We start from the raw sequence: 9,290 nt of genomic DNA on the forward strand, positions 1-9,290 counted from the left end.
TAGCTATTATAAAATTGTTATCTTATCAGTACAATAAAAAGCGGTGAGTAATATGAAGTTGGCCGCGGTTCACCGGCAGTCGTAGGCGCGAGATTCGTTGCCCATAGAAACGACAAAAGTTCAGTAGGGCGGGGACGCAATTCGTAAGAAGCACCAGCAGGTAGCAACCAGCAGCAGCAGCAAACGCAGACTAGTGGCAATTTCGTCTCCAGTTTTTTCCTTAAAAGATAATGAGGCAGGACGGTGACCACAGCCTCATTTCTTTTAACTATTAAGTTTAGAAGCGTCCTTCAGTAGATATTCACATTTAATATATCTTCTTTTTCCTTATAACTCGTAGTGTCATTTATCCGAACTTATAAACCTAGATTCCAGACTTAAAGTTCCCCTTAGACATATTCAATTTTGTAATACCTTTCTTCACTAAAACTCTTGAAAACTGAATGGCATTTTCATTTATTTTGTCTATTATTTAATATTATCAGTATGTAATATTGCAATGAACTGTTCTTTCATTTAAATGATGGCAGACGAAGAAGTTCTCTTTGATGATGTATATGAATTGCTGGAAACTATTGGAAAGTAAGTTTTTCCCTTTATCCATAATAAATGAAGTTGTAGATGCATTGTAAATCATAAAGTTAGCAGATAGTTAATTTAATGTACAAAATATTGTTTATTTTAATCAAATATGTAAACATTTACCATAGGATGACTTTCAATTCAAAATATATGGCTTTATCAGTATATGAAAGTTAGTGTGGTTTATTGATTTGAAATTAAAATTTTTAAAAAATTATCAAATATTAGATATCTCATTTCTAAAATAATTATTACCTATATTATGATCTTACTCATCAAATTTGATAGAATAATAAGTTTTGGAAATTTACTTCAAGTAAAATTAAAATCTATATTTTGCAAAAATTTAAAATTATAGTGTTAACTTTACTTTTTTAGTATACAATTAGTTTGGGTTCAATTTTAATTAATATTTTTCAAATTAGCATACTTATATTTTAAAGTGTAATTATAATAAAAAATAGTTTTATTAATGATTTTTATTGAAGAATGACTAAGTGGCATAATTAAATTTAATGGTATTCTGTAAACTGAGATGACTATTAACAAATAATTTATTGTTGTAAAAAATTATAGTTTGCTCAATCTATTTGTTAGTTTTAATAACATTTCAGATAACTTTAAGTGAACAATTTTTTAATTAAATAGATTGTTTGTAAAAAATATTGATTCCCATTTTCTTAATTATTTATCTAAAATGAAGAACTTTATTCTAAAGAAGTCAATGTGTTTAATATAATAGTAGCCATTAGGGTTGCAACATTATTTAACATATAATCAAAACTTAATTGAGATTTTGAATAATTAATACGCTATTTACCATTTTATACTTCTAATGGTTATATTCAAACATTCTCTGTTTAGAAATTTTATGGTAATATTAGATCTGAAAATGTAATTTTTATATTTAAATAGGTAAGTAAAATCTAGAAAAATAAATAAATTTAAAAATAAAGCCAGTAGCTTTACTTAACTACATAGGTATGTAGTGAACACAATGTGCCACAAAGTGCAAGTACTTGTGTTCGATTTTATTCTGTTAAGCTATACAGGTTTCCTTGGTTTTTTTTTTCAACAAAAACAGTAGCTTATAAAACAGAATGTTATATATATATATATATATATAAACCTATAAATTGATGTCTGCTAGCAAAAACATTTACAAAACCCTAATTGATATGAGTTCAATCCACTCTTGTTTAATATATTATCTATAAATTGAATTACTCATCTAACATTTATTTTGAATTTACAATTTCTATTTTTATACATAAATTAATACTCAAGTATTTATCTAATTGTTTGTATAAAAGAAATTGCAAAAAAAAAGTTTCTTAAGTATATATTAAGCATTGTAACATTAAAAATTTATGCAATAAAAAAATTTGTTTGTTTTTTTTTTTATATAAAAATCAATCTGAAAAAATTATAGATCTTTTGGTAAAAGATTATGGAAAGGTTAAGTTTATCATTACCACATTATTGTACCTTGTTCTTGTTGGGCATTCACTCATATAGCTCAATATAAGCCTTCTAGCTAATATGACAATCAATGAACAGCATGTATTCCTGCTTTTGACACTATCCCTTGGATAGTCATTGATCATCTATTGCTGATGAAATTTTTGTGATAAAATTTTCTAAATCTTCTAAATTCTGCTGAATATTAGTTTAAATTTGTAACCAAATATAAATATATTACTATTATTTTATACTTTGAAATAATAAAACAATTTTTCAAAATTTAAGAATATTGAATAAAACTATATTAGCTTATATTAGTCATCTAGTCATTCATGATCTTTATTTAAGAATTTATCAAATTATTTTTAGAGGTCCATTTAGCTTAGTGAAAAGATGTGTTCATCGTCAAACTGGTCAGCAATTTGCTGTAAAAATTGTCGATGTTGCAAGTTTTACATCAAGCCCAGGATTAAGTACTTCAGGTAAATTATACAGCTTTCAGACAATCTAAAATTTTTATTTATTTTATAACTTTATAATCCTCAGATTTAAAACGAGAAGCAACTATATGCCATATGTTGAAACATCCTCATATTGTAGAACTATTAGAGACCTATAGTTCAGAAGGAATGTTGTATATGGTTTTTGAATAGTAAGAAATTTATTTAATTTGTCTTTTAAGTTGAAATTTTTTTAAACAATTTTTTATGGTAAGCATTTGTTTATATTGATTCAATTTAAATTTTATTTTATTTTTGACACATTTAAAAGGTTTAATTAAATTAATTAAAAAAAATGTATCAATATTTTATCTTTTATCATATATATATATAATGCACCTTTTATGAGCAATTACCTTTACTTTTTTGACTTGAAATGTTCTAAAATAACTGTAATAAAAACTTTTTCTGTTTATAGTATGGATGGATCTGACATATGTTTCGAGATAGTACGTAGAGCAACAGCTGGATTTGTGTATAGTGAAGCTGTAGCCAGGTATGTAAAAAAATTACATCAAAATTTAAAATGTTAATTTATCAGATGAATAATTATCTAATTATTGATAAATTAATTACAATGATAATTCTATAATTTCTTTTAAAAGAGAATTTGTATTAAATTCATAAATATCTAACAAAGCGTAACAAAAATTACTTTTCAAAATAATAATAATTGTATTGATATTTGAATTTCACATTAAGTATAGAGCGTATTATGAAGCATTCAGTTACTGCTTAGTGCTGATGTTCAGCTGCACTGTATTATGTTCATGGATGGGTGGCCATACGGGAACTCTAACAATGGCATATGCCCTTTATTGCCCATAAAAGGTTGTGTCAGGATAATAGATAGTGTAAAAATCCTGTCAAGGTAAAGTTGACCCCAAATAATTGTGATAGAGGCTAAGGAAACGATGATGATATAAATTAGTGTTTATTTTTGTCATATTATGTGTACTAAAGCAGTGTTTCTAAACTGGGAGTAGCTAACTTATGGTTAATATAAAATTGTGTCTTTTGTAAACATGGCTAAAAATAAAATATCCTACAAGAGATTAATTTTCTAAGGTTCAGAATGATTATACTACAGTATAAATTAATCATTATTTTCTATGAAATATACACGTCTACATAAATATTTATTAATGATAGTATGCAATGAACTAAAGCTTGATTGTTACATTAAGTGAAAAGTTTTGTAAATTAAATATAATATCAATAATGTGATACCAATATTGTTTTACACTCACTTAAAAATATTTCTCAAAAAGTGATAAGAAAAACATTAATTTTACAGTCATTATATGAGACAAACTCTAGAGGCAATTAGATATTGTCATGACAATGATATAATTCATAGAGATATAAAACCACACTGTGTTTTATTGGCCACTAAAGAAAATTCAGCACCAGTCAAATTAGGTGGATTTGGTGTTGCAATTCAGCTACATGATGGTGTATCTATCAATGGTGGTACTTATCAATTATTATTACTATAATTAATATTTGTATATTTTTGGTTTTGTTTTATTTATTATTGCAACCATTTGTTTTAAGCAAAAAGTTTTGATGATTTATCTCGACCCAATTTGAGTGCCAATGGACAGGTGTATTTGCAATCAGATAGAGAGGGTAAGAGCCTGTTATTGGCGAGCAAATTTGTCACTGGTGCTGGACTAAACTAATTTATGCTATTTATGATTTGATATCATATCATAAGTTATTAAATGAAATGATGAATTAATGTTCTCTTAAAATTTGTTGCAAATTTATATACAATATCCCTCATATTATAAATTTATATTAAATAATGGTTGTATCATTACTGGGACTCATAATTTATAGCAATAATAAGGCTAAAATATGCAAAAAAATCAAATTTGAAAAAACATTTATACTAATTTTAGTTCAATACTTTATAAATCCTACACTTATAATAAAATAAAACATATATCAATTTTTAAAAGATATGAAAATTCATAATACTTATAAGTATCGATAATGAATAAACGTAGTATACATATATTTTTTTGCATCTATTCACATGTAATATTAAATTTCATATTTAGCTTAATGGTTTTCTAAAAAAATTTTACAGTTTACAGATATTTCTAGGACCTTTCAAAAGATATATAAAAATGCTAGAAGCTATGAGTCCTGATTATAACTATTAATTACTGGCTTCAATTAAGGATTTTAATAGCATAATTTATATAAATTGCTGATATTTTTAATTTCCAAGTCCTGTATTTTTTATAATTACTTTCATGTTAAAAGTATTGTATTTTTTTTTCAATCATGAGTTGTTTTTATTAATAGTTGATTTGAATACATTCTAAAATTGTAGAATTAATTTTTTTTTTTTTTCATAAATTTAATAATTATGCTATTTTAAAGGGAATTGTTTAGATATTGTATCTGATTATAATCAAGTTTTAACCAATTATTTATTGAAAAAGTCTTTAAATTATCATATATAATGTATGTTTCAATTAAATTAGCTTACTTTTAACGTCTTTCTAAACTATAGATTAATTAGTAATTTTTAAAATGACATAAAAAATTTATAATATATAGTCTGTATGTAATTTTTTCTACATTATGGATTTTAATTTGTTTTTTGACCACTATAATTTATATTTTTTGTGCTCATATGTATAATCTGTTTCTTTTTTTTATTTTAAGTTCCTTTTATATTTTTTTAAAAAATTATCAATTAATCCATAGTTGAGATTAGATGTTAAAATTAAACTAATTTTAATTAAAGAAAAATTATAAATAATAATATAAAGACTATTTCAATATAGTAATTAATAGACTTTATTATTACATACAACATTTTTCTTTGAAATAACATACTATTATATATAATAGTATACATAGCTATTATATTTATATAAAAAAAAAAAATCATTTCTGTAATTTAAGAATCTATTTAAATGGTTACAGTATTCAAAAATATATTATTCTTGTGTTAAAATTTTCGATTTTATATGTTTAACTAAATACTTCTCTATCTTTATGTCGGTATACTTGTGTCGCTGAAATAAAAAATGGCCTACCTATGAGTGAAATAATAATTTGAATACTATAACATGTATTGTTATTAAGTATGTTATACACTATTATATATGACAATATCATTTTAGTTTTCTACAGCTTTAAAAAATTTGGAAAGATCATCAAAATGATAATTTTGTGTGCAACTCTTTTACATGAATATTATCTTAAGATATTGCTTACTGCATGTACTGCTGTAGCATAATTGTGAAAGATTATATTTAAATAATATTAATAATAATAATAAACTCAGAGATGATGTACCAGCGGGGTAATTTTAATATAATCAGTGTAGGATCAGAGGAACGTATCAACCAAATAAAAATAAAATATTCTTTGAAAAAAATGTTATTCATGTATATTTGTTAAATTTCTTTTTGAACCGTGTAACATTAGATGTATTTAAAATAAAATTACATGTTTTTACTCTAAAAGTTCTATTATTGTAACAATCAATTATATGGAAAAAAAAATAAACAAATTTTGGTTAATAGATCATTTGAACCTACACTAATGAACTATTATCTAATTAAAACTGAGCTAAGCTATTATTTATCAAATTTTTTTTTACTTTATTTATTTTAGTTTGTGTTTATTTATAAAATATTTAATTCAACTTAATTTATAATTTATTTTGTAAAAATTGTTTTGCCTGTAGTACATATCTCATATTTTTATTTAATACTTTTTTTTCTACAGTGGATCTGGTTATATATTTTTTAATTTTTTGCATGATGATTTAAATATCTTAATTTCACATTTTGCTTCTTTTTTATGTTTTTTTTACTAACTAAAAAAAAAGCTATCTCATAAAAATTAAAATAAATTAATGCTTAAAGTTTTTATTATAATTTAATATATATTTATAGGACGTATTGGAACACCACATTTTATGGCACCTGAAGTTGTTGATAGACAACAATATGGAAAACCAGGTGATGTTTGGTCTGCAGGAGTTATTTTACATATATTGTTGACTGGTCTAACACCATTTCTTGGAACTGGAGAACGTCTCTATAACAATATATGCAAAGCTAAATTAAATGTTAGTATAAGTTGTAGCCTCATTTAATGTATGTTCATCTATAAAATCTTTGTGTACAGTTTAATAGATCCCAGTGGAAACCAATCAGTGAAGCTGCTAAGGACTTAGTATGCAAAATGCTTTGTTTGGATCCAAAAAAACGAGTTACTATACAAGATGTCTTAAATCACCGTTGGCTTAGAGTAACATTTTTAATTTATTGAAATAATTTTACGCATTTTAATTTTATTTATTTTAGGAAAGAGACAAGAATGCTCCTAAAATACATTTGGTTGAAACTGTTGAGCAGTTAAAAATATATAATAGTCGTAGACGTTTACGTGGTGCTGTTATGGCAGCAGTATCATCAGCTCGTTGGACTTATCAGTCTTCTCTAGATTCAAATTCAAATGCTATTGATCAGTTTTCAGATTTTGGCGATGACGATATTACCAATTCAGGTTATTATTTATTAAATAAAATATATTAATTGTCAGGTTTTCATTTCAAAATACCCAATATTTCAAATAAATAATCTATCGTTTCTTTAATAATAATAATCTATAGTAATTATCAAATAGTAAGTAAACTTAACTAATAATTGGTTTTTTTTTTTTAATTAAATGATGTTATTTTTATTGTTTAATATTGATGTATTATTATAAATTATTATTATTGAGCAAATAATAGTAGATTTTTAAAACTTTAGTACTGTCACAATTCAACATAGTGAAGTTGGAATATTTATTCTTGATTGGTATTGATTGTTATTTGACAGTGATTAAAATAACTATCATAAAAGACTTTTATATGTATTTGAAAAAATGATCATATTCACTAAAAATTACTTAATTTTTTATTGAAGAGGCTAATTATTTATAAAGAACAAATCACCAGGATGTTTTCCTTTTTTAAATCATGTAGTACACTAAAATACTTCATGACTATACTAAGCATTAATTGAATATTTAAAATAATGCAGGCACTATGTTTCAATGCAAAAAAACTACAAAAAGACATTTTGACCTAATATTGTTGCTAATATAAATAAAGTTTTTTTTTATTTTAAAATGCATTGTATTAGTTTTATTTTTATGTAAGTTCCAAGAAGTCAAATTTTTTGAAACATTATAAAAAATTGAAAAGAAAAAAATTTATTTAATCTTCAAAAAAGTATATCGTCAGCTTGGTTAATGTTTAAAATATTGACAATAGAAGTTTCAAATGATTTTTCAGTTTTCAAAAAATAATTTCAATAAAAAATAAAAACTAATAATATCAACATTGACTGTAATTATAATAATTGTAACTGTTAGGAAGTTTCTCTTTATTATAAAGTTGAAGGATATTTTTGTAAAAGTATGACATACAGTTTACATAGAAAAATACCAATTTTAAATCTACTTGAAAATTTTTTTTCAATATCTTTATAAGATCTAAAAAGTACGTCTTGTAGACTTAAAATTTTTAGTTGAGCTGTTATAAAAAGTTTCCTAAATCAAATGAAGTATGTTTTGGGAAAAATATGGTTTTATAGAATTAATAGTTTTTTTAAAATTGAAAAATGATTTTTTTAAGAATGCTAGAAAATTATTAAAGACTCACAATATTCATCAAATTAATTTTAAAAATAAACTTATTTCTTACTTTTTGTAGCTGTTGGAGTAATTCTAAGTTCTTTAGATGACATCCAGTGTATCCACGAAGCACTTCCAGCATCACCCCAAACTGTTTTACCACTATTAGAAGATGAACATTTGTGTAAACTTTTAGAGGTTGGTATTTCTTTAGTAAAACATATTTTTATTCTATATTTGATAGCAAGTAATTAATTATAAACTCTTGAGATTATATGATAGTATAAAATAAAGAACTAAGTACTTATACATTCAACAATGTCTATATTTATGTGGGTTATAATTGAAACATAAATTAATTACACAGCTCAAGAAAATTTGAGTCATGGAATGATATGAAATTTTTTATATTGTTTCTGATAGATTTTTTGATGTTGACTCCAAATATGGCTTAAGTTTTACTCTATCATCAATATTTTAACTATAATTTGAATATTTGTAAAATAATGGTTTCTTGACATTAAATTGTTGATTAAAAAAAAAATTATAATTTTTTATTACCCCTTAATGTTATTTAAAGTATGATGATAGATTGTACAAATGTTTAAATTATTCTGTGAAGTTCAGTTTTGATAAGGACTATTAAAGTTGATTTTTACAGCATTTTTAAAAAAGGTAAAGCTGATTTGTTCTATATAACTTTTTTTTACTCATATTTATTTTATTACTTATTATAATGATAGAAAATGTTATGGAGATTAAAAATTACTATAGTATGTTTATCACAATACTTTTAGTTGACATAATCACTATAAATGCGAAAAAAATCATAATAACAGCATCTTTTTTTCAGTCTCTTAGTATAGTCAAATTTGGTACAAAAAAGAGTACAGACCTATGTATTTTTTGAAAATGCTATAGTAAATTTAGATTCTGAACATTTTAACTATTTAAATAATTATATTAAACTATTATCGTGATACTATAAATAAAATTAAGGGCGGTAAAAAAAAAAATTAATTTTTAGCTTCGATGCGAAGCTGAAAAGATTGGTTTTACTAAGTTTTTTTTTTTTTTTTTTTT

The 9,290-nt window shown here is 23.6% G+C and overlaps 1 protein-coding gene across 8 annotated transcripts in view; it reads left to right on the forward strand.

Moving 5' to 3' along the window:
• The first annotated feature begins 75 nt into the window (after positions 1 to 75).
• LOC126901699 (peripheral plasma membrane protein CASK) overlaps positions 76 to 9,290 on the forward strand; it is an 81,954-nt gene continuing 72,739 nt past the window's right edge. For 2 of the 8 annotated variants that reach the window (XM_050678379.1, XM_050678380.1), the window contains exons 1-10: positions 78 to 582; positions 2,416 to 2,528; positions 2,593 to 2,698; positions 2,965 to 3,042; positions 3,844 to 4,019; positions 4,104 to 4,178; positions 6,476 to 6,651; positions 6,711 to 6,833; positions 6,890 to 7,091; positions 8,287 to 8,405. In XM_050678379.1, the coding sequence (XP_050534336.1) occupies positions 521 to 582; positions 2,416 to 2,528; positions 2,593 to 2,698; positions 2,965 to 3,042; positions 3,844 to 4,019; positions 4,104 to 4,178; positions 6,476 to 6,651; positions 6,711 to 6,833; positions 6,890 to 7,091; positions 8,287 to 8,405 (1,230 nt within the window). In that variant the 5' untranslated portion in view covers positions 78 to 520. Of the gene's footprint in view, positions 583 to 2,415; positions 2,529 to 2,592; positions 2,699 to 2,964; positions 3,043 to 3,843; positions 4,020 to 4,103; positions 4,179 to 6,475; positions 6,652 to 6,710; positions 6,834 to 6,889; positions 7,092 to 8,286; positions 8,406 to 9,290 lie in introns of all 8 variants that reach the window. The other 6 variants (XM_050678381.1, XM_050678382.1, XM_050678383.1 and 3 more) reach the window with 5 other exon arrangements.

This window comes from Daktulosphaira vitifoliae, unplaced genomic scaffold, assembly GCF_025091365.1.
Source record: "Daktulosphaira vitifoliae isolate Bord-2020 unplaced genomic scaffold, ASM2509136v1 Scaffold_3, whole genome shotgun sequence".
NCBI lineage: Eukaryota > Metazoa > Arthropoda > Insecta > Hemiptera > Phylloxeridae > Daktulosphaira > Daktulosphaira vitifoliae.